The following is a 25,291-nucleotide window of genomic DNA, read 5'->3' on the forward strand; positions in this document are numbered from 1 at the left end:
GCTGCCACGACTCTGCACATCTCCCTTGTTTTTAAAAAGCACCCTGTGTGTCAACAGCACCGATGGCGGTCGTTCTTCACCGATCTGGTATGGAAGTCAGGGTTAATTTGCATATTTGTTTTGGCGTAGGTTTTCCATCAGATGCCCTTCTTGACACAACCCTGTGCATTTATCCGGGCTTGGGAGGGGCACATGGAGGACACTGCCTTGTGCCACCCTGAGTCTGCATCAGATTGTGTTAAAATGATTATGGAGAATCAAGATTTAAATTATATTAATATTGAACTAATATCAAATTAACAGGTTAATTTATGCACGAATGAACTTCGGCAAGAGGCGATCACCGGAAGCAGAATCCGTGACTGCGGCCACCTCGGCAGGTGTCTTGAATAATCGAATGTGATTGGCTCATGCAGCGTCTTTGTCGTTCCCTCCTGCCAACCAATCCAGACGGCGGCTGCTGACGTCATGTCGTGCCTCCAGCCTCTGGCGAACTCAATTCAAACTTTCGGTCAGATTTGTTTCCATGATGAACCGGGAGGAACTGTCCGCGGAGACTGTGAACAGCTTTAGCAGACGTTGAACCTGGCAGGCGGCTGTCAGTGAAGTCCAGCTAGCTGTGTCACTCCTCCTGGACCTGCTTTCACCTCCTGTGTGGCCGGAGAGGACCGTTTGGCAGCGGAGCGGCCGTTGACGCTGTGTGAATGTCCAACCGCTGAGAGCCACCATGTCAGGTCTAACAGTACAGGTAACGCAAGTGACACTTTGTTTAATTTATCAAATTAAGTTTAGTTATGGTGGAGATGTTAGTCGCCTATTTACTCTCATTAATGTTACCTGTCGTTCAGGGTGGGTAAATGCTACTGTATGTACTGTGCTACTTGTCAAACAAGCGCACTGGATTTTCTTGTTTGTCTGGTTTGCTTCTCCTCATAGCTAAGGTAGTTCCGCTGCCTTTGTGGTTATCACGCAAAAAATCCTACCTCTCACAGTTAATTCTGACTGCTTTCAGGGATCAGTTTTACTCTTTAAAGACCGTAATGCTTGCTTTTTCTCATTGAAATGACTTTAAATGTTCCCCAGAGTCGTTATTATAAGGAATTTATATACATAAATCTTTCTTCCAAAAGCAGTTAGCTTCCTTTTTTGGTGTGTTGTATTTGTTTGGGCAGCTGTCCAAAACCGCTTGGTTTGATAAAGGAAAATAGGTTGCTATTGATGCCTATGTCATTCAAACATGTTGTATTAAGTCAAAGATTTTTAAGCTTCCATATTGTTCCAGCCTCATTTAGAACTTTGTGGCATCCATTTATCTGTATAATGTAAAAACAAACAAACAGGAAATGCCAGGTTCATTGTCTCTTAATTAAAACCTAACAGCACTTCCCAGGACAGGAAAATGTCTTCTTGTTTTGATTGGCTGGAGGTGTGGCTGTTAGGTAATACAGAACACAACACCCATAGAAATGAATAGATACAGGTAATGCTGAACACAAAGGACAGCCAATCTTAAAGACTCAGATTTTGCTTTGGATCACTTGACACATACAGTGCTAAACAAACCAATTAGACCACCTGTCATAAACATGAAAAAACACTAATATTTTTCAAATCTGTCAAAAACTGGTTTCAAACTCAAAATTGTATTGTTATTTTAGGCAAATAGCAAACTAGGACAACTGAACAGTCCTTATTTACATGTATTAACCAAAAATCTTAATATTTTGTATGTCCTCTTTTGGCCCTGATAACAGCTTTATTCTTGCAGCCATTGTTTTAATGGACTTTTCCACAGTCTCTTTTGTTATTGAGTTCCATATAGTTTATAGCTGTTCCCAGAGACTTGCTTTGGAGGAAACTTTTGTGTGACTTATTTTTGACTTCAATAAATCCTAGATCTGTTCATTATGATTAAAGTCTAAATCTGGGTATCTGCACTTGTTAGTTTCTCTTCTTCCACTTAGTAATATGCTTAAATTGAGCTGGTAATCTTGTCTGATCTTGGCCAGTCCATCAGTTCCAGTGTTCCAGATTCCTTTTTCTTGGTCCAGTAGTCTCTGCACAGCTTTGAAGTATGCTTGGGGGTCATTGTTCTCTTGGTGTATGAACCTACAACTAATCAGGTTCAATCCAGAACGGATTTCAAGATGCACCAAGATGTTGTGGTAGACCTTCTCGTTCATGAAACCGTCGATTTGACCTGATTTTCCCATGCCGTTTCCACAAATGGAACCCTATGCCATAATGGAATCTCCACTGTGTTTCACTGTGGGTGTAATACATCTAGCGTCAAAATGCTCTACAGCTTTTCTGCAGACATAAACACGATGATGATAACCAAAGAGTTCAAACTTGGACTCTTCCGTCCAGAGTACCTTCTTCCAGTCATCCACATTCCAGTGTTTTTGCTCCTGGGCAAATTTGAGGTGTTTTTGTATGATTGCAGACCTCAGCGATGGCTTCTTAGCAGCTATTCCTCCCTTTAAGCCTTGTTCCTTCAATCGTCTACTTATGGTCATTCTGGAGACTTTCTCAGATTCTGATCTAGAAGCATTAACCTCTGTCTGAAGATCAGCAGTGGTCTTCCTGATGAACAACAGTCAGAAATCTTAAATTGTTATCAGCAACAGTTCAGAAACTGTGATTATACACTATGTGATGTGTTTGCTAATAAGTTATTTAAATGATGACTTCATTATCATAATAGTTTTTGTGTTTCACTATTTCATTAATGGGTTATCAGTGTTTCCTCTAGGAAACCCCCATGTATGCCTTATTTACTGTATGTGAATATCTAGACATTCACTCATGTTTACTGTAAAAAGAGTGTATATATAGGTATCTGTGTATAGATGCCATAGAACAATGGCAGACATTTTCCGAGTTTTTTTCCATTTGTCATTCTCATCCCTGAAATATATTTAGCTGCACATTCCGTACAACAAAATGGTGAAAGTAACTTCAGTGTATTTACAGTAGATATATCTTAAACGAACATTTTAACAATTGTCATTTTTGGTAGCATTTTTAGCACTTGCCCAGGCACAAGAAATGAAAATTACCCTGACTTGGTTACAGTTACTTTATTCTGTAGATCAGTAACTACTGCCGATGGTGATTTCAAATAAATGAAATGCAAAAATAGGCACAAATATAGTTTTAAAATATCTCCAAATGATTGTCTTTGTCTGAGTTTGCTTGCCTAGTTGCTTTTTCTCTTTCTTTTCTTCTCACTCTCCAGAAATGTGCAGAGTACTTGAAGTAAAAATTCAGACTGTCTGTATGTGTCATCACTGTGATAAACTGGCAGTTGGTCGAGGCTGCATGCTGTCCGTAGAATGGGTGTAACAGCTATCTGACTAACTTTGTAATTATTTGAAGGTGGAGGTATTTATTACAAGGTATTGTTGCAGTACATCAGGCAAAGGTTTCTGTCAAACAAAACTGTAACTAAGGGAAAACCTTTACTTCTAGCACTCTAAATGAATAGTTGTTACTAGAGGATTAGTTAAAGGGAGCAGGACTGGGTATACTCAAAACATCTACCAAAACTTCACAAAAACTCAGTTCCTTTGGTGAACTGAAATGCTCTGAACTGTAAGATTACATTTTGAGAAAAATTAGCAGCAATGTGTTTTTAACAAGCAATGTCACTGTTTGAACAGTGAAAGAAAGAAATGACAAATGTTAATGTGACACTACAGAGTGGTAGAATGAAGATTACCATGATAAAAGAATGTATCCGGACTGAAACATTGCAACCCAAATTCAATTTTGATACCAGATTAACCATTTCAGTTGTTTATGTAAATGAAACATACTCTTCAGTTGGAGACTCTCTAATGTCTTTTTGGTGCTTTCTCTATTTTTGTTCTATTTGTATTTTTATGTTAAATGGAATATCTTTAATGATTGACTGTTGTAAGGTCAAAGCATGACGTTTAAAATCATCACCTTGGACTTCCAGAATGTGTATGGTGTCTTTTATTCTGAGTTTTGCCGTTTTTTGTAAAGCTCACTAATTCTTTATCCACAAGGGGGAAGCATTGTGCCATTTGTTGTCAATCCACTGTTGCACCTTTCTTGACATCTTTTAACATCCTTAGGAGAACTTCCTGTCCAGTCAAATTTCTTTTTTGGCCGCTTCAAACCAGGGAACACAACCTTTCAGACAGTCTAGTAGAAATGTTCCCAAGTGTCCCAAAATTTTTAATCAGCACATTTTTTTTTGCAGACCTGTTAGAATATATACAATTTTTGGCCGACCTCTATATTCTAGGGGTCTAACATATTCGTAATGCTTGATTAAAAGACCTGCTTGAGAAAAGCAACCAATTCCGAGACATGGAACATGGTAGTATCATATTTATACAAAAACAATCCAGACAGCTGTGCTATCATATTATGTTGTCTCGTGATACATAAATTATGGAATAACAAACAAATAGGGCTTTTTCCACAGAGCGGGAACCTGCAGGATCTGGATGAGTGGGATATTCTCGACCCCGAGTTTCAGCAGCGTTTGGAAGATGCTCGTACATTGCTCAGGCAGGAGATCCAAAGGGAGCTGAAGATCAAGGAGGCAGCTGAGAGGCTGCGACGGGCCGTCACCAGTCGCAAGAGTGCGGCTGATGTGGAGGGCCAACTCAAGGCATCAAGCCGCAAGCTGGAGAAGTTGCTCTGGCAACTGCAGGAACTGAACGCAAGAGCTATGTCCACAGAGAAAGACAGCACCACAGGTAACCAAAATTGAATAGTGCTCTGGGGTATCTTAAACCACTGAACCCAACATCTTTCTCTAGAGACTTCAGAGACCTAATTTCCAAACATTTGCATTAAGAAAACACTTTTAAACACTTTTAAATGCATTTTAAATGTAACACACAGAAGAGAAGAACCAAAACAACAAGGCACAAGACAGATGCACAGATACAGCTCAGGAAAGAACCTTTATTATGCAGATTAACAGGTTTAGAAACAATTCTGGGGGTCTATGAAAATTTGTCAACATGCTTCCGTGTTTACAGAACACATTATTATTTTCACACTGTACTTTAAAGCCCTCCTTCCTTTACCTGACCACTAATGGCCCAGTTCTACCACTGATTATGTATCAAAGGTGGGCTATACTGTATGGTGCAGGTCTGGAAAGTTTATTTCCATCTAATTTGCAGTTACAAATTTAGTTCAGATCCATGTTAACTTCTTAATAATAAATCGTCCAAGAGTGGTTTGTGATAACAAATAGCAGGTTTAATTAGCTAGTGGCACATTTCTTACCTTTTAGCAATGCAAAGTCAAGTATTTGTTTCATTCCATGGCTGCAGCAATAGTAAGGCATTGTTCACAACAAGAGGTTACACGGCTGCCTTATTCTCCATTCATATCTCCTCTTAATCTTATTTTTGAACTACGTTTGTTACCAAAAAAATGTGGGTTTGGACACTTCAAAGCTATTACGAGTACATTTCATATTCCATTGGTTATTTTTATTCAGGTGGCATGGATAAAGTAGACAGCCACTCAGCAGAGTCATGCCAGTGGGAGGAGGTCACATCACCACTGGCCAGTCGAGTCAGAACCCTGAAGAAACAACTTACCATGGAGAGCAAAGTCAAACAAGGCGCTGACAACATGATCCAGACTTACACCAACAGCTCAGTCAAGGTACAATATAACCCAAATTACGTGCATTACAACACACACACATACACACACCCATTGGTCTCGTCAGCTTTTCACAAACTCGGTGAGGTTGCTTATGGATATGGTTTTCCTCCATGGTTTTTCTGTAGTGGCAGTTTGCCCACTTTCTAATGTCAGTTGAGCAAAAAAGAAGCACTCCAGTAGTCTTTGGTTGTCTATTTTATTTTCCAGGACAGGAAGATGCTCTCTTTGGCCCAGCAGATGTTGCAGGACAGCCGCACTAAGATGGAGCTGCTGCGTATGCAGATTATCAAAGTCAGCCAAGCCAGAGATGAGGAGCGGGATGGCACACGTGGTAAATCTTACCACACACTCACGCACAGTTTTAGTCTGGGCCTTATCACATTTACCTTCACCCAGTGTTAAATTTGCATTACTGAAGGAATTAACTGTTGCAGATTCCATATGAGTAGTCTCACAGTGATTGCTCGTCATCATGATGTTTAAACTTCTGTTTACAAAGCGCTTCGCATATTTAAAAGAAAAAAAACGCAGTGTAAGCATTAAGTGTTATGCCAAATGTGTGCAGAGCTTTTAAATTCTTCTCACAGTCTTCAGCAGATGGGGTTTGGTCAGGGGTTAGAGACATGAAGAGCTTGTAGATCAGCGAGTTATCTCCATGAAAACTGAGCACATTCTGTCTGCCAATAAATACCATGGAAGGTGGTTGAAAGCTTAGAGAAAGTCTCGTGTTAGGGTCTTGAGTTGCCATTTTTTTAGGCAAACAAATGTTTCTAAGGTTGATGATGAACTACTTGTGATCCATAATGGCAATTAATTTATTTAAAATTATGTTACTGGATTATGCTGTCTTATATTAAAGTGGATTTTGTAAATATTTTCAATACATGGTGCAATATGGATTCTGGCAGTGTATTTGTCTGCATATACTGTATACCTTCAAATGAGAAAAAGGGTGTTTTTGACTCTATAAGTTATTACTTAGGAATAAGTGGTTTTAAATCCTGTTTTAGTCATCAAGAGCATGTCTTTCCACATTTTGAATATGAAACAAAATGAGTTAATTCATGTTTGGTACATGTTTAGCTGGTATAAATGTGTAACGGCATAATTATAAGAAGATACTGCTTACTGTGTGTGCTCTCAAATGTGATGATGATGCCCAATTTGATACGCTGCCCCTGTCCTCAGGTCACCCTGAGGAGATGGTCAGTCCTCTGGAACAGCACGTGGCTGAACTCATGCACCACATGAAGATTGAATTGGCTGTAGCAGAAGGTGCCAAAAATGTGGTGAAACAGCTTAGTGGACGTAAAAACCAGGACCGCCGTATACTTGGAGAGGTGGGTGCTAGCACTATAGTCCTCCCTTACATTAGATTTTAGTCTGTCACCCTTACGGCTGCAACTAACCAGAATAATGATTCTACACATAATTAGAGATTGAACAATTTTGACATTTTTATCAAGATGGTCCAGACCTAAGTTTGTTTCTTTTGGCAATATATAGCCATATTACAACATGGTATGTGGGACATAGCTGGCTTTATCAGTCTGTTAAAGTGACAAAATTCAAGACATTTACACATAGGTCACTTTTCTAGTGATGTTCCTCACTGCTTCTTTCAGACAAACCGCAACAATTCTGGAGAGAGCTGTTTTGAGAATGTGATGTTTGTAATTCATGCAAGATTAGACAATATACCAAGTGATGTAAAATGCATAATAATGTAGCAACAGACTAAATCTAAGCCCAGTTTATTTCCGATATCAAATGTTAAGGACTCTGTGCCTGCAAAATCTTTAAGTGCACTTTGTAAGCTGTGACTCTGTGTGACAACCTACCTGTGTGATGTGAAGACATGTATGTCAACACAGTATAACCTGCTCTTAGATCCTGGTGCAGACTGATCTGCTGTCTGTGCTCCCTTGGGACTAATTTAAAATTATAAGAATTCAATAAAGTTACAGCTGTTGTTCCACTTGCGCAAATGCACGCAACTGTCTCTCTTTGCTGCAGGTGTTCAATATATGCAGACAGAATAGTTCTAAACAGCTGAAAGCAACAAATGTCAGCTCCTACTGGTGAGTGTCCATAAACTAATTTGTTAGTGTCTGTTTACATTGCAGGCATTTAGTTTTATACTCTAATAGATTTTAAATTGTAGAACAAAGTGAGATTTGTTGCAATTTTGGCCCATAAACTGTGTCTTTTGCTCTGTGTAATATTTTTGGCTGAAAATTGGTAATAACGTGGAAAAATCTTTCCACAAATCCCTTCACTCAACTCCAAGTCCCACTGCTTGTACATGTCTATCAGTTAATGAGATGATTCAGTTCAGATTTATGCCGTGCTGAAATAAATTTCGTAAATACGGAACTAGTAAGCATGCTGGCATGTTTATGGAATCGTTACCAGGATTAACATTCAGACATAAAGCCAAACTATTCTCCTCATGTCTAAATGAGCGCCATGCTCACTTCCTTAAGTGTACTTTTCTTGAATTCAGACAGGTGAGCTGCCACTCAGGGTCACAGTTTATCAGCTACAGTTACATGTGGACAGAATTTTCAATGTTTAGTAAATTATAAACAAACTAGATCATTAGTCATTTGGACAGTTTAGTAAAGTTGCTGTTAGTTTAAATTGAATGTTTTTTTTTATCATTGCAATAGTATGTATTATACATCACTTGGTATAATGTCCAGTCTTGTGTGAATGACAAATGTTGTATGCGTACTGATAGAATAGACAAGAATAGCTTTATTGTCACCATACATGGGGGCATGACGAAATATAAATGGCTGCAACTGGACGGAGCATTGATCCCAAGCAAAATGAAATAACAATAATAATTGCAATATATTATTATAATTATTATAATATATGCAGAGGAGGCAAGATACTCTGCCCAGCCAAAAAAAAAAAAAAGTTGCACACTAATATTTTGTTGGACTACCTTTAGCTTTGAGTATGGCACTCATTTGCTGTGGCATCGTTTCTGCAATGTCAGCATTTATTTCTGTCCAGAGAAGCATTAATTTTTCACCAAGATCTTATATTGATGATGGGAGAGTGGGACTGCTGCACACAGTCTTCTCCAGAACATCCCAAAGATTGTCAATGGGGCTGAGGTCTGGACACTGTGGAGGCCAATCCATGTGTGAAAATCATGTCTCATACTCTCTGAACCATTCATTCACAATGTGAGCCCCATGAATCCTGGCATCGTTATCTTTGAACATGTCCATGCTTATCAGGGAAGAAAAACTCCATTGATGGAAAGACCTGGTCATTCAGTATATTCAGGTAGTCAGCTGACCTCATTCTTTGGGAACATAATGTTGCTGAACCTGACCAAGCCGAGATCATAACCCAAACCCCCACAGGCTGGTAGACACTAGACATAATGAGTTCATCACTTCATCTGCCTCTCTTCTTACCCTGATGCGCCCATCACTTTGGAACAGGGTAAATCTGGACTCATCAGACCACATGACTGACCACATTTGTTCCTCGAAGATGATGATTCACCACTATCCTTCAAATTTTGATAATGTGTTGGACGGTTCTTAACCTGATTTTAGTAGTTTCAGCAATCTCCTTAGTGGTTTTCTTTGCTTGATGTAGGCCAATATTTTGACCCTTCTGAGACAGATTAACATCCTTTCCATGACCACAGGATATGTCTTCCAACATGGTTGTTTAAGAAATGAGAAGCTCCTCACTGCATCAGCTAGGGTTAACTAAGTTGTCAAGCCAGCTGAAACATATTCATCACTGCAGTAATAATCCAATGGAAGGCTCTCCCTGTCACTGTGGTGGGTTTGTCTGAATGAAGCTGTAAGCAACAAATGTTGTAAAAGTGACCTTATCTGAATGACAGAATGCCATAACTTTAACAGATTAATAAAGTAATGTTGCATGTCACATGTCTGAGAAGGGCCTATGATAAATGAGAGCTGATCACTAAGGACAACATGAAGACAACTTAAAGTTCCGGAGTAAATAAAATTTTGTACTGTCATATAATCGATACATGCCATTCGTCTGTCCAGTTAATTATGTGATGCGGTGATCAACTCTGTTATCTGTGAAAAATTGTACAATATCTGTGCAATGCTAAATGCAATGGTGTGAGACAGGTCCACATAACCTTCAATGTCTTCTACAAAAACTAGAAAGTTACTTATGTATGATTGATTGATTGATTGATTGATTGATGTATACTACCGGTCAAAAGTTTTGGAACACCCCAATTTTTCCAGCTTTTTATTGGGAATTATGCATGTTAATATCTCATTGTACTCTGAAATGAAAGCATACAACAAATTGACAAGGAGGAAATTGTAAGTTTCCATGGTCGTTTTGCTCTATTACACTCTTGTAAAAAGCTTGAGCCTGTTTATATTCCTTTAAGAGTGTTGTGTGTCCCTCAGGCCCAGTCACGAATGCAAGACTCATCTCAGAAGGTGGATTTGTTGCGACTGTCCTTAGAAAGACATTTAAGAGAGCTGCCTCAGGACCATCCCACACACACTGCAATTAAGGAGGTATTAGTTATGGGAACCTCACCTTCCTATGGTACTCCACAGAAACAGTCCAGTGCTCCATCATCTTCATCCTTCTTCAAACCAGCCAGTTTAACAGGTTGCTTATTAAACTTTACTCATCTATTTAAAATACTTCTATTTATTGAATCCTCTTCCGTTTTTGTGTTGTTTTAAACAGATTGATGGTTTTCATTAACTTTTTTTTTCAAGTTTGAATTGATAGCTGAAATACTTTTCCTCAGGTCGATTAGAGGTATGTTTAATGGGTTGCCAAGACTTGTTGGAGTCGGTACCTGGCCGTGGTAGTATGACCAGTGTCTCCACAACACCTGGGAGCCTCTCAGATGGAAAGTCTCTGAAGGTGAGAGCTGGCCTATCAGGACGCAGTGCCAGTGGCAAGTCAACCAAGGCTGATGACCTGTCCTGTAAGTTAAAACCACAATAGTTTTTTTTTGTCAGCATTTTTCTTCCCTTTTTATTGGAAAAGGCATATTCACCAACGCACATGGGCATACAGTACCGTTGAAAAGTTTGGAGTCACTTAGAAATGTCCTTATTTTTGAAAGAAAAGCATTTTTTCAATGCAGATAATATTAAATGGATCAGAAATATAGTCTAGACATTGTTAATGTGGTAAATGATTATTCTAGCTGGAAACAGCTGATTTTTAATGGCATATCTACATAGGGATACATTTCCAGCAACCATCAATCCTGTGTTCTAATGGTGCAATGTGTTAGCTAATGGTGTTGAAAGCCTAATTGATGATTAGAAAACCCTTGTGCAATTATGTTAGCACATGAATAAAAGTATGAGTTTTCATAGAGAACATGAAATTGCCTGGTTGACCCCAAACTTTTGAACGATAATGTACATTGATATAAGATTGTTATAAAACACCTTCATCACAAGAACTGTGGCCTGAATTTCTGTTATACATTTACCACAGAAGCCAAAAAGTTACATTCAATTTAGTCAACTCCCATAGCACTATATTTTTATCTTTATCTACACACCACAAAATAATTTAAAAAAAAAAAAGTTAAACAGTATCCTTTGTTGCTTTTACTAAACTGATGTTTACATTTTCAATTAAATTTTCATTAAAATATAAAAGAAAATGCACAAAGACAAGATATAAATTCAACCAATCCACCCACCTCCCAAATAAGGCAAAGAATTATTATTAGTATAGTTCCTTGTAGTTTTTGAAGAAATATATGGATCAAAGCAGTTAAAACCTCGGGTAAATTAGTTGAACCTTTGAGAAGCAGCCTAATAGTTCCATTAGCTTGTGTATCACCATTTCTATCAAGTCTTCTCTCATCTGGGTTTTGGCCAAAATCAAACCTGCCTCAAAATGTGTCTTTTGTGTTTCAGCGGATATAAGTGCTGTGCTGAAAGTAGACAACAGGATTGTGGGTCGCACACACTGGAGACAGCTGGGCAAAGAGGCCTGGGGCCAGAGCTTCAACATTGAATTGGAACGGGTCAGTGGCTTTCACTTCCAAGAGCAAATTCAGTGCCTTAACGATGTATGAAAGACATCACACATGAAGTACGACGGCATTAAACTAATTTTATTCAGGAGTCTTTTGAGCTTAGGTTCAGATATTCTGCTCTCCAGGCTTCTTGATGAGTTTGTATTTTAACTATCGCTAAGCTGTTTTTTGGGGGTTTTTTTGCTGCTTGATACAGATACAAAAAGTAAACTCATAGTTCTCATTTTCCTTGACTAATCTGTAAGAAAAATCTGTCTGATAAAACCAAATTTACTCGTATCTAAGGGTTCTTGAATGCATATTTTTAAAAGCTTATTTAAAAGACCCAGAGTTTGTTGACATGTAGGCTCTACAAGTGAACAGCAACATGTGTGAGGACCAGAGGGGAGTCAGTGAGAAAAGAAGAGTTGGTTGGAAAAAAGAAATGCAACATCAGCTCAAACAGAACAGCCCATGTAGATAAAATCCACTGAACTTGGGAAAATCTGTTTGTATAGTACTTGTATTGCGTAGAAGTCAGGTTTTTGAAATGTAAGACTACATTTCAATTCCCTTTAGGGTCTCAATTTCTGGCCCACATCTTGGAAATAAGCAGGTATCTCTGTGTCACTGCTGGAAGGACGACATGCTAGATGGCAGGAGTGTTGCTATGTAATAAAATGATTACAGCAGCCATGCAGCTCCAGTCAGGGTACTGACCTATTGTCTGCTCAACCAAATTTAAACGTAGTTCACTTGGAATGTTTATTTTCCAATGAATTTTATCCTGCCTGTGCACGGTTATGTACATAGGAATTTTGTTGTATTGTGCATTCAATTTACCTCTCTTATTTCCCTGTTTCCATTTTCTATATTTCAGTGCATTGATGTGAGAAGTTGTATGCCAGTGCAATAGGTGCTGTCACTTGCTTGTCTTGTTACTAATAGGATACTTCATCACAAAATGTCATCTCAGTAAGCACTGGTGAACATCTTTTAGCTGCCTGAGAATAATAACACAGAACTCTGACTTCTTGCTCGTCTATACATCAGAGTGGTCAAGTACGTCTTTGATACTCTGTCAGCTTCCTACTCCACCCATGTAATCCCACCGCTAATCCTCTGACATCTGCTCTAATCTGGCTTTACCCACACATGCCCAGCATCCCTGCTTAAGACTTGGATTCTACTAATGCAGCTCTCATTCTCTCTGGTTAAGTGTCACTGTTGCCTAAAGGGGAAGTCAGTGATTATATACATGTAAATCAGTTTACTTCCATGCAGCCTGTGAAAACAGTTGTATATTTTATTCAGTGACATTGGCGAAGTTTGATCAAGGCTGAGAAAATACATTTTGGTGATATGATAGTGATATAATCAGGGTTACTTCAGGTTAAGACTATAAACTAAGACAGTGACTGTGTTTACATACACTTGGGAAACAGGGTTACAGATAGATTAAAGAGAACACTACGCTGTTTACCATAAGACGGTTAAGAATATGTCCAAAACTTCTTTGCTGAAGTAGAATTTTCTTTCATGTACTGTATACAAGGTTGTAAAGATGATAATACAGAAGATGCATCCTTGAATTTAAAATAAATTGGATTTAAATTGAATGAAAAGACCGAAGTGCTTGTTCAAATGCAGATAAATCGCTCCTCCCTCTAAACATTAGAGTGTCTACAGTTAGTGCTACAGTGGATGCATACAGATATGTTCTCCAGGTTCTCATAACACTGAGTTCTTTGAGTAACTTTAAAGTAAATGTGCCAATTGAGTATGGAAGATGTGAGCCATGTATGAAGGGTCTAGATATTCACTATGGGAAATATAGAATCCAGTGTTGTTGTATTTTCTTTTTTTAATTTACACTACAGTTCAAAAGTTTGGAGTCAACCAGGCAATTTCATGATTTCCATGAAAACTCACACTTTTATTCATGTGCTAACATAATTGCACAATGGTTTTCTAATCATCAATTAGCCTTTCAACACCATTAGCTAACACAATGTAGCATTAGAACACAGGAGTGATGGTTGCTGGAAATGTTCCTCTGTACCTCTATGTAGATATTCCATTAAAAATCAGCTGTTTCCAGCTAGAATAGTCATTTACCACATTAGCAATGTCTAGACTGGATTTATGATTCATTTAATGTTATCCTCATTCAAAAAAATGCTTTTCTTTTAAAAATAAGGACATTTCTAAGTGACCCCAAACTTTTGAACAGTAGTGTATATTTTATTTAACAATTTTACAATGCAATGTGAAGCACTTTCTCATTTTGAGCTGTTCATTTTTTTTTTTTTTTTGTCAAGTCATTGCATTATTTGACCTCAAACGGAAAAAAACATTTTACATGGTGGAAAAGTGGTTGGTTGGGGTGTGTATGTAAGTATCTGACAGGGGAGGCTGTAATAATGGATGGCATTGATTGAAACAAATCATCAAATGTACCAAATGTAATAATCCAGATTTTTTTTAAATACTTAATTGAAATCTAAAATGATGAAAGTGTGTGAATATTTGTAATGTGTGTGTTGATTTAGTCTAGGGAGCTGGAAATTGCTGTGTACTGGAGAGACTGGCGAGCTTTAAGTGGGGTAAAGTTCCTGCGGTTGGAGGACTTCCTGGATAATCAGCGACATGGCATGTGCCTCCAGCTGGAGCCTCAGGGCATCCTCTTCATTGAGGTTCTCATTTGATCTCACTTGTTTACTTACTGCTGTGTTACCTGCATGTCTTTATAACCAAATTACACTAAAAATCATCATAGAGCAGACAGAATTTATGCTTTAAGCCTACTACTAAACCTTATCTACACACCGTACATGACTGTACAATTTGTTTTATTAAACTGAGCCAAAAATAGAAAATTAAATGAAAATTGTGTTGTGATTACAATATATTCAGCATACATCTTTTCCCAATGTTGAAACCACAGGTAACAATGCTGCATCCATCCTTTACCAGCTCCTCTATTTATTTTCAGGTGCAATTTATTAATCCTGTCATTGAACGCCGCTCCAAACTTCAGAGGCAGCAGAGAATATTTCCTAAAGAAAAAGGTGGTAACATTTGTTCATATTGCATTTTGTGTTTCTTTCAATGTTGTTATTATTATTGAATCTGTGTTGTCTAGCTACTGCCAGCTCTGCATGTGGTTTTCCGATATTCTTAGATGTAGTTCTACGACCTAAATTTGGATTGTTGGCATTTAATTTTTATGAATTATGTTTGCTGTCATAAATGCATAAATACTTGACCTTCAAACTGTTTAAATAGATAGTGACCCCAAACAAGACAATGAGTATGGTTACTCATGCACTAGTATCCTGGTTATGACTTTACTTTGTATGACTTGACCCAAGTTTCTGAGCATTCTGAGGCACAAGGCACAACTGCACACAGATGATTAGAAACCTTACAATCACTTGAATAGGGATATGAATGACTTGATTTTTTTTCATGTTCCATGTCAATATCAAGTATAGAATATGATCAAAGCTATAAGATTCAAACCTGGGATCCTAGTGTACATGTAAACACTCTCAATTCTCCTGCAGTCGTCTACAATTAAAATTTAATTAAACATGCATTTTCAACCAAAAACCTAGTTATGTTAAGGTCTGATTGTAACGCAATTTAAAATAAACACATTTTACATTTTAGTAATTTTGTGACATTGTGATTGCAACATGAGAACACATTGTGGAGATTTTTTTTCCATGTACACTACTGTTCAAAAGTTTGGGGTCACCCAGGCAATTTCATGTTTTCCATGAAAACTCACACTTTTATTCATGTGTTAACATAATTGCACAAGGGTTTTCTAATTATCAATTAGCCTTTCAACATTATTATCTAACACAATGTAGCATTAGAACACAGGAGTGATGGTTGCTGGAAATGTTCCTCTTTACCTCTATGGAGATATTCCATTAAAAATCAGCTGTTTCTAGCTAGAATAGTCATTTACCACATTAACAATGTCTACACTGTATTTCTGATTCATTTAATATTATCTTCAAGAGTTCTAAGTGACCCCAAACTTTTGAACGATAGTGTGTATGATGTCAATCTGTGCAGGCATAGACTTTTGACAGCTGTTAAACATTATAAACTTTAAGGAGGTGCAATAATTCCAGAAAAAATATCAGTATTTATATTGTGAAATATTGTAATATAAACAGTGTAGCTCAGATTTATTTATTTATTTATTTGCTCACAGGGAGGAACTTCCTTCGTGCTGCTCAGATGAACATGAATTTTGCGACTTGGGGTCGTTTGATGATGAGTATCCTGCCTCCTTGCAGCTCCCTGGAGCCTATGAGCCCTCCATTAGCAGGCTCTAATAGTGGCCCCACATCTTCTAGTACTTCTCCAGCACAGTAAGGCTTTGTGGTTTCTGCAGACACTGTGACCCAGAAACATCTCTTTGTTACGTCTATGAAAGAGCAGTTTAAAAAAGCGAGCTAGTAACTTCTTTGCTTAGCTTTCGTTGATGACTGGAGGCTGTTTTTCTACCCATTCATGTTATCTGAGGCCACAGATATTGTGTCTTTAGCGGAGGGTTGTTACTAACTTTATCACTGACCTGCATTCAGAGTTAAAAGAAGTCAGAATAGTTGTGTCCTCATATTACTGTATTTAAGGTTATAAAAATAGCATTACTACAGGATGGCAGCAGTGAAAGTTTATATTTTTCTCTGTCAACTAATCAACATACCAAAACCAACAATATCTTAGTAACAAGTATTGTGTGAACCCAAGCCTATTAATTCTTGTGACCTTTGTGCTTACGTGTTGTCCAAAAACTATGAAAGACACGTTGGTGAGTTTCACTGTCACACTGGTGACGTTTTACTTTTACTCAGTCATACATACACTGTCCTGCTGCCCCAGATACTCACTAGAGCAGCAAATGTGGATTAATCTACCCCTCAGAATAGCCCAAAACAACTGCTTTTTCTACTTTTCATAATCTGTTGTTCATCTTAAATCCTTGCAAGTGCATGACTTTCCAAAATATAGTGATTATAAATTGTTATATTTCTGAAAAAAGATAAAATATCAAATAAGGAGAAATGTTTATTAATGTGGTAATATGTGGGGGGCAGGAGGTGCAATGGATTTTGACTGCTTAATCACATTAAGGAAATTAAAGGTGCATCAATGCAGCTAGTCAGCACCATTAACACTATCATAGACAGCAAAGCAGCATTAAAACCAGCATCACTGTAGAAAGGCAGCCGAGTCATAAACTGTCCCTTCTTTTTAGAGAACCTCCTGTGGCGAGTCTGAATTTTGATGAAGATCCACCAAGCAGCTCTCCACATTTCCCAAGAAAGAACAACAAAGAATCTCCACTGGTAAGCAAGTCAGACTGTCTGAGTGACAAATGCTTTCCCTCCTCATGTCTCTGTTGTGCTTTGCTTTATTTTTCCTTGTGGTTTAGTGGTTCAGTTGATGCGTGAGTTGATTCCTGTTCTCCATTTATTTTGCTGAAAAAACAGTCTCCTGGTAAGAACAAGAGCCCAAAGCCCAAGAGAAAACCCTCTATCCACCCCCCACAGTAAGTCATATGATTGTGTACATTTGTTTTTGTTGTTCAGTTTTGTGATTATTGTTGATTATTATTATATCTGTTTTATGCTCCTTCCCAATGTTTCCAAGTGTGATGGAATTTGCTATCAGATTTAAAAACTCTTATCCAAATGTATTTGGTGCATAGAAATGAAATGAAACACACATTTAGTTCCATAAGTTTGGTCCAAATTCTGGCTGATCTTTAAACCACATGACTTACATGTCATGAACAGACACTGTGGAATATCTGCAAACCTTCCTTTTGCAGCCAGAAGGAAAGTTCTCGCTATCTCTTTATGGTCAGTGTGAGAGTTGGAACTGTGTAAGCTGTTTAGCAGTTTTGAAGTAAGAAAAGTTTAATTATCATCTCTTTGCAAAGCTATATAATAAATTCTGAATTAATAATGAATGTGCATCTAGTGGTACTCAGTGAAACAATTAAGGCATTTTTCAGCAGCTATATATGTCCACATTTGTGTTGTCATGCAGGAGGGATGATGGACTCCAGATGGAAGACTTCAAGTGCATTTCAGTCCTAGGAAGAGGTCACTTTGGAAAGGTATGCATGTCTTTGTTTTCCTGTACTTGTACACTGTATTTGTAAAGTTGCCAGAAGCAGCATCCATCCATCCATTATCCATACACCGCTTAATCCTCACTAGGGTCGTGGGGGGGGCTGGAGTCTATCCCAGCTGACTCAGGTGAAGGCAGGGGACACCCTAGACAGGTCGCCAGTCTGTCGCAGGGCCACATACAAAGACAAACAAGCACTCTCACATTCACACCTACGGGCAATTTAGAATAATCAATTAACCTCAGCATATTTTTGGACTGTGGGAGGAAGCCGGAGTACCCGGAGAAAACCCACGCATGCACAGGGAGAACATGCAAACTCCATGCAGAAAGATCCCGGGAAAGCCGGGACGCGAACTAGGGATCTTCTCGCTGCAAGGCGAAAGTGCTAACCACTACACCACTGTGCAGCCCTGCCAGAAGCAGCATAAGGGAAAAAATCAATTCAATTTTATTTATTTTAAAAACACACCAAGCACTCACTAGTGAAATTGATAATCATTGGTGCTTCATTAGAAGACAGCAGGACTTCTCTTTTTGGTGCTTGAAGATACTTCTCTTCATTCAAGAGGTTCCCTCAGTTCTAACTGACTGGTGGGGAGTCCCAGGTCTTTATTCTCACCCCTAGTTTACATGGCTCATGGCCTGTTATTGACCAAAGGCTCACATGCCTCAAGATATAAATGGTTTTGAAACTACCTGGGGAGAAATGACTCAAAGGAGTGTCCCTTAATTATCTAAAGAATAAGAGACACTCCTTCGAGGACAACAACTCCCACATTCTGTACAGAGAAAATACATGGTTTTGGAGAGGAGTGTTAAACTGGAACAGCTACTCGGGGGAGAGAGTCTAGGAAACCCTTTACCATGTACTTAAAACACAGGCTTGAGTTCCTTCTACAGACAGTTTAATCACCTTGATTCATCCCTCCCCAGGCACTTTCACAACCATTCACACCTCGAGCCATGTGTCAGTTAGAACTAAGGAAGCCTTTTGAATGACAGGTGAATTGCCTTCAAGAACAATAAAGACAAGTCCAGTTACCTTCTAGTGAAGCACTTAGGATTACCATGAATCTACACAGATAGTGAAATGCTAGTGAGTGTTCTCCTCTCAACTCTGCCCTAAATCATTTCCTTTCAGCTCACTTCTGTATCTCAGAGCAAGTAAAATGTTTTACAAAAAGATGTGAAGTTAGCAATAGTTAAACATCCTGCATTCTGTCACTGATACAAGGTGCTGCTAGCAGAGTATAAGAAGTCCGGCAAATTGTACGCCATCAAGGCCCTGAAGAAAGGTGACATTGTGACACGAGATGAAGTTGACAGGTAAGCAATCCCTCAGCTAACTTGATTATAGTTTAAATACTTATTGACACTACACTACTGTTTTCATAGTGGTTGGGTTCTTGGATAGACTCGCATGACTTCAGCCTTGGAATTAATTAAATCAAAATGAACAATTTATGTCTGTTACAGTGAAAGCGTTCTTCCACAAACACTGCAAATTAATTGTGGCTGTAAATAATCTTTTCAAATGCGTCTGTGTTTGTGTTTAGCCTAATGTGTGAAAAGAAGATCTTTGAAGTGATTAACGGCACGCGGCATCCCTTCCTGGTGAACCTGTACGGCTGCTTCCAGACTGCAGACCATGTGTGCTTTGTGATGGCCTACTCACCTGGAGGAGACCTGATGACACACATTCACACCAGCATCTTCACTGAGAAACAGACCCAGTGAGCTTCTCTCTGTAAACCACAGGTCCACTGACACACGGCAACAATTAACCCTGTTGGTGTAATTTCCATTACTTTTTCTCTGTGTTAAGGTTTTATTCCTCCTGTGTGCTGCTGGGCCTGGAGTTTCTCCACCAAAACAAAATAGTTTACAGGTGAGTCTTTCTAAAGCTACTTTATTGCTGTTTCTTCATACTTACTCTTTGCATGTTGGGAGTGTGTGGCACAATGTGGTCTCTGTCTGCATGTTTGTGTCTGTCAGGGATCTGAAGCTGGATAATCTGTTAATGGATGCAGATGGCTTTGTCAGGATAGCAGATTTTGGCTTGTGCAAAGAAGGTAGGAAAAAGGGAATTTTATGTAATTTTCACAATTTAAGCCCTTATTTCTGTGTATTAGTGTTAAGAGGCAGTGACTTTATCGTGATCTCCATATCTGGAAAAATTAAAACTGGAAAATACTGTTTTACTTCTGGTGCACGTACAACCTGGAACAGCCTACGGAACAATAAACTGGACTTACGTTATCCTTTGGGCAATTCAGGTTTTTAATTTAATCTTATTTTACTTCCTGCTGTTAATTCAGTTAAAGAATTTGTTTTTAAACTTGCTCTAAATATTGTTTTTATTATTGTACTTAGTTTGCCTTTTAATATTTTATTGTTATCCAAGTTTCTTTTTTGTGTGGCTACAGCTTTCTTTTCTTACTTGGCTACACTGTAAATGAGGCCTTCATACTTCAATGTGTTCTGAGTTTAAATAAAGATTGCACTAATATTAACGGTGTAACCTGCCTGTAGTAAATATGTAGATATGTAAGTATAGCTGTACTGTGCGTAGGAATGGGCCATGGGGATCGCACCTCAACATTCTGTGGCACACCAGAGTTCCTGGCTCCAGAGGTTCTGATAGACAACAACTACACTCGCAGTGTGGACTGGTGGGGTCTGGGGGTCCTCATCTATGAGATGCTGGTGGGGGAGGTGAGTACAGACCATGGACTGTAAAGATAGAGGCAGGTAGGTGAGATCTCATCCACTGGTTTGCGTCGGAGTTCAGTTTATGTTTGGCACCCTACTACAATAGTAAACATTACCTTAGTGGAAATACCGACTGGTCCACTCGTGCTACAAGTCTGCTAATCTAGTGCTGGACCGATGTAATATTACATAACTGCATCCTGTGAGGGTCTTGTTAGCGTAACGTCTTAACCATAATCATGGTGAAACTGCATCACTGGATAAAGATCAGTTTATTCTTTGAAGAGAAGCTCCAAATGTCCGAGACAGGAAGGAGCAGTAGGTGAGCTCGTCGTCGGTTTTGGCTGTGAATCAGCAGTCACGTTGCAGATATCAAAGACTTCCAACAAGCTTTCAACGGAGTACTAATTTCCAAAACGTACACCAAAACACCCCAGGTGGCCTGAATTTAATCAGTGAGACCCAATAACTCACTGACAAGACCTGTTTACTTAGTTTTTCTAGAGTACAGTTGGCACTTTTTGAATGAGAATCTATTGGAGTAAGGGATTTTTTAAAAAAAACCTGCATCTAATAGCTGCTAGTGACAATAGAATTCAAGGTACTTCCCTTATTTTAGCCTCAAGCACTGTGGCTACCAAACCGAACACGGGAATCTGAACTGCAAACTGCTCCAGGGTGCAGGATGGCACAGAACTTAGCTCCACAATGTGGGAATTGTGTGTGAGCTGTAAATATGAACCAGAAAAGCACAATATACTGCACCCTTAGTTCGTGAGGGCCTTAACCTGCAGTAACTGATACTTTGATCACTTTGGGGCAAATACAAGTTATGAACACAACACTAACATATTAGCACTTTTTTTATGACATACACTTGTTACCAAACTCAAATTTCCACATCCAGCAGTTGCAGAGCAGCATTGCCCATGATGTTGAGTAAGATTCATTCACTTTCTGTTGTGTTTTTGTTCTCTAGTAACATCTGAGGTAAATAGCTGGCTCTTTACCTGCTAAATCATCCACTATCTTTAACAGCTAGTATTTAACTGTGTCAGTCTGCTCTTTGATGCTGAGTTGGTAGTGTACAGTGGATTTTAGAGCATTTCCTGGGAAAACAAAATGCCCTTCTATGAGAGTAAAGAAAAACAGTGAAGTTGGAGCCGGACAGGTAACTGCTAGCAGTACCTCAGTATAAAGCAACATACAGACATGGTGAGCAGCAGATTCAGCTGAGAATTTTAGATATTGTGAGCAATTGTTTTGATCCTCAAGTTTAAAAAATGTCTTTTCATTCTTTGATACTTTCTAAATATCAGTTTTAAGTGATTCCTGCATTTGAACCTGATATTGATACCCAGCTTTGCAAAGGTTTCTGTGTCAAACATGTTTAAATCCATTATTATTTCTAGCCAATGGTTAGGGCAAATGCAGGCACGAAGCAACTCCAGTAATCCACCTGTGCTGAAATGTAACCTTACAATCAAGTGTTTACAGTACAAAGAACAGTATGAACTTAATTCCACTCTCCTTTAGTCTCCTTTCCCAGGTGATGATGAGGAAGAAGTGTTTGACAGCATTGTCAATGATGACGTGCGCTACCCTCGCTTCCTTTCTCCCGAGTCTGTGTCCCTCATTCAAAAGGTGAGCGCCTCTCAGATGGATCTGAATTCTCCATCCGTCTTGTCTCACGAGCACTTCAGATAACAAAAGCCCTGGTTGTTGAAACTTCATCTTCAACAATCATTATGTTGAGTACATTGTGCTTAAAATCAATTCTGTTGAGCACACCTCTGCAATGGAGTGTAGTTTGAAGTGCACACATTTAAGTGATCTGAATATTGTGTGTCCCATTGTACTGAACAGCCCCCCACCCTGTATTGTTTCTGTGTTTCAGTTGCTGCAGAAAAATCCTGAGATGAGACTTGGAGCAGGAGAGGAGGATGCCTTAGAGATCAAGAGACACAAATTCTTTCAGGTCATTATTCAGTCGAGCCCTGCAACTAGTTCAGTTGAAGTTCAATTCACTTCAATTCAGTTTTGTGTATATAGCGCAAATTCACAGCATATGTCATCTCACAGCGCTTAGCATAGTGAAGTACAGACGTTATGAATTATGAACAGGGAACAGAAAACCCAACCATCCAAATATGCCTTTGGATTCACTGTGAGCAATGTGGGGGGAGGATTGACAAAACCCCTGAGATAGATAGAAAAAAACTTCCAGCAGAACCAGGCTCAGAGAAGACGGTCATCTGCCTCGACTGGTTGGGTGAGAGTGCGGGTGAGGGGGGTGAGGGGGGTGGAGATGGCAGGATAGCAGGTGGTGAGGCTGCAGATCAGGAACTTGTAGCTCCAGTTCCAGAGAACTCTGCAGAGAGAACAAGCACACAACACAGGACGTCTGGGGAAACACAGAGTTACTGACATGTAGTGATGATAGAGTACAGGAGAGGAGCCTGGTGCATCATGGGAATCCCCAGGCAGTCTAAACCTATAGCATAACTAAGGGACAGCTCAGGTGATCCTGAGCAGTCCTAACCATAAGCTTTATCAAGGAGAAAAATTTTAAGCCTAATCTTAAAGGCAGAGAGGATGTCTGCCTCCAGAACCCAAACTGGGAGCTGATTCCACAACAGAGGAGCTGATAACTGAAGGTTCTGCCTCCCATTCTACTTCTGGAAACTCTGGGAACCACAAGTAAAGCTGCAGTCTGAGAGTGAAGGGCTCTGTTAGGATGATTTGGTACAATAAGGTTTTTGAGATAAGATGGAGCTTGGTCATTAAGAGTTTTATCTGTGAGAAGCAGGATTTTAAATTCCATCCCAGAATTTACAGGGAGCCATTGAAGAAAGGTAGAGGCTTTATTGTCATTGATCAGCCTAGGCCTATAGCAGCATAACTAGGGGCAGAACTAAGGGATGTTGAAGAAGAAGTCAGTTGTGCCCCGTACATGCAGACTCCAATTGACCCCGTCAGGGTCCCCCAGTCAGCCCTAACTATAAGCTTTGTCAAAAAGGAAGGTTTTAAGCCTGGTCTTAAAAATAGAGATGGTGTCCGCCTCCCGAACCCAAACTGGGAGCTGGTTCCACAGGAGAGGCGCCTGATAACTGAAGGCTCTGCCTCCCATTCTACTTTTAGAGATTCTAGGAACAACAAGTAAGCCTGCAGTTTGAGAGCGAAGAGTTCTGCTAGGATAATATGGTACTATCAGGTCTTTAAGATATGATGGAGATTGGTTGTTAAGAGCTTTATATGTCAGGAGAAGGGTTTTAAATTCTATTCTGCATTTCAGAGAAATGCATTTCTGGATTTCACAGAAATGCAGACTTGAATTAGCGGTGAGTTGTAATTTTGCACGTTTAATTTGCAGTTTTTCAAGCATTTCTGAGCCCCATACCTAGTGCAGTAAATACCTGACATTTTGGGGGCTGAAAACTTTAAAAAGTAATTTTTTGGTGAAATCACTTCACCGTGTGGAACAGGTGGTTGGTGGTGAAAACAAGTTGTAGCTTAAGAAAGATCTTTTTCCTACATTTTGACACTACTAGTCATGATTCCTTCGGTGTCAGAACAACCTTCTAATACAGTCGTTTTTTAGCACTTTCCATTTATTTACTCAAAGAAAGACAACCAGGATTTTGCATAAGTGCTTCAAACTTGTGTGTCAGTGTAATTTGTCAAAACTATTATACAAAAAAGATCAAGTTGATGCTAAAATTCCTTTTCCATTTCACAGCCATTTGCCTCATTATTACACACAAAAAGTTACTGGACAAAAAGCTGATTCTGGGGTGTTCATGTGGGGCGTTTTTATTTTTATTTTTTTTAATGCAATGACTCGGCTCTGCATTTTAAATCCAAATTCTAACTGTAGACCTCTCTGTGTCCATTGACAGGGAATAGACTGGGATGCTCTCCTGGCCAAGAAGCTGAAGCCTCCCTTCCTGCCAGTCATTAGAGCACCACAGGATGTCAGTAACTTCGACAAGGAGTTCACTCGCCTGAAGCCAGTCCTCACTCTCCCCCGAACACCGTGCATTCTCACTGCCGAGCAACAGGAAATCTTTGCTGACTTTGACTTCTCCTTCATGAGTTGACCAGAGGGAGTCATGCACTGTCCTTAACAGGCAGCTCTTCTGATTCAACAGAAGCTGAGAAACTACAGTCCTGCCTTTTCCATTTTCATATCATCGCTGTGGCCTGTTTACTGCAACACACTACTGTTCTCCTCAGGGAAAACAGCCTGGTTGAGGCTGATTTCACCATAGAGTTTACTTTTTAATTTTTTTTACTTCTGCCAAATTGATTTTGTATTGTTGTATGCTGTTTGTCACCAAGCAGGACTGAAAGGCTAAACATCTACTCAGAGCCATAATCTGGTCTTGCTTGCACGACCCTCTCAAGCCAAAGGACTCCCCTGTAAATAATTGTGATCTTAATGAAGAAAATATAACTGAAGGCTAGAAGCAATGAATGTATCTTTACATGTAGTCATTTTATGTGTATACGTTGTTAACCTGTTATGTTGTTGGAAAGTAAAATGCTGAAAAAAGTCATTTTTAAAATTCTGCCATAGATATTTCCCAGTTATTTGGATATTGTAAATAATGCTATCATGACGATTATGATTGTATAGAATAAAATTCCGTGTGAAAAGTATAAACCTACATGAAGGTACCTTTTAATGAATAAATGTATAAATGCTGG

At 39.1% G+C, this 25,291-nt stretch overlaps 1 protein-coding gene across 1 annotated transcript; it reads left to right on the forward strand.

Annotated features, from left to right (window-relative positions):
• Positions 1 to 494: 494 nt before the first annotated feature.
• On the forward strand, positions 495 to 25,290 carry pkn3 (protein kinase N3). Its single transcript, XM_023284353.3, has 22 exons — positions 495 to 748; positions 4,463 to 4,739; positions 5,498 to 5,667; positions 5,878 to 6,001; positions 6,859 to 7,010; positions 10,107 to 10,317; positions 10,463 to 10,645; positions 11,601 to 11,710; positions 14,254 to 14,397; positions 14,697 to 14,772; positions 15,936 to 16,095; positions 16,986 to 17,076; positions 17,221 to 17,279; positions 17,783 to 17,852; positions 19,104 to 19,195; positions 19,426 to 19,602; positions 19,695 to 19,757; positions 19,865 to 19,941; positions 20,442 to 20,584; positions 22,118 to 22,225; positions 22,479 to 22,559; positions 24,481 to 25,290. Exons 1-22 carry the CDS (start codon positions 728 to 730, stop codon positions 24,679 to 24,681), a joined length of 2,790 nt encoding a protein of 929 aa, XP_023140121.2. The 5' UTR covers positions 495 to 727; the 3' UTR covers positions 24,682 to 25,290.
• The last annotated feature ends 1 nt before the right edge of the window (position 25,291 follows it).

The sequence above is a fragment of the Amphiprion ocellaris genome, chromosome 17, assembly GCF_022539595.1.
Source record: "Amphiprion ocellaris isolate individual 3 ecotype Okinawa chromosome 17, ASM2253959v1, whole genome shotgun sequence".
NCBI lineage: Eukaryota > Metazoa > Chordata > Actinopteri > Pomacentridae > Amphiprion > Amphiprion ocellaris.

What these genes read in the sequence shown, in the direction of transcription:
- pkn3 (XM_023284353.3), top strand. Translation starts at nt 728, where the DNA reads ATGTCAGGTCTAACAGTACAG. An exon ending in ACAACAAAGAATCTCCACTG is followed by an intron (nt 17,077 to 17,220) that starts GTAAGCAAGTCA and finishes CTGAAAAAACAG; the next exon opens with TCTCCTGGTAAGAACAAGAG. An exon ending in ACACGAGATGAAGTTGACAG is followed by an intron (nt 19,196 to 19,425) that starts GTAAGCAATCCC and finishes GTTTGTGTTTAG; the next exon opens with CCTAATGTGTGAAAAGAAGA.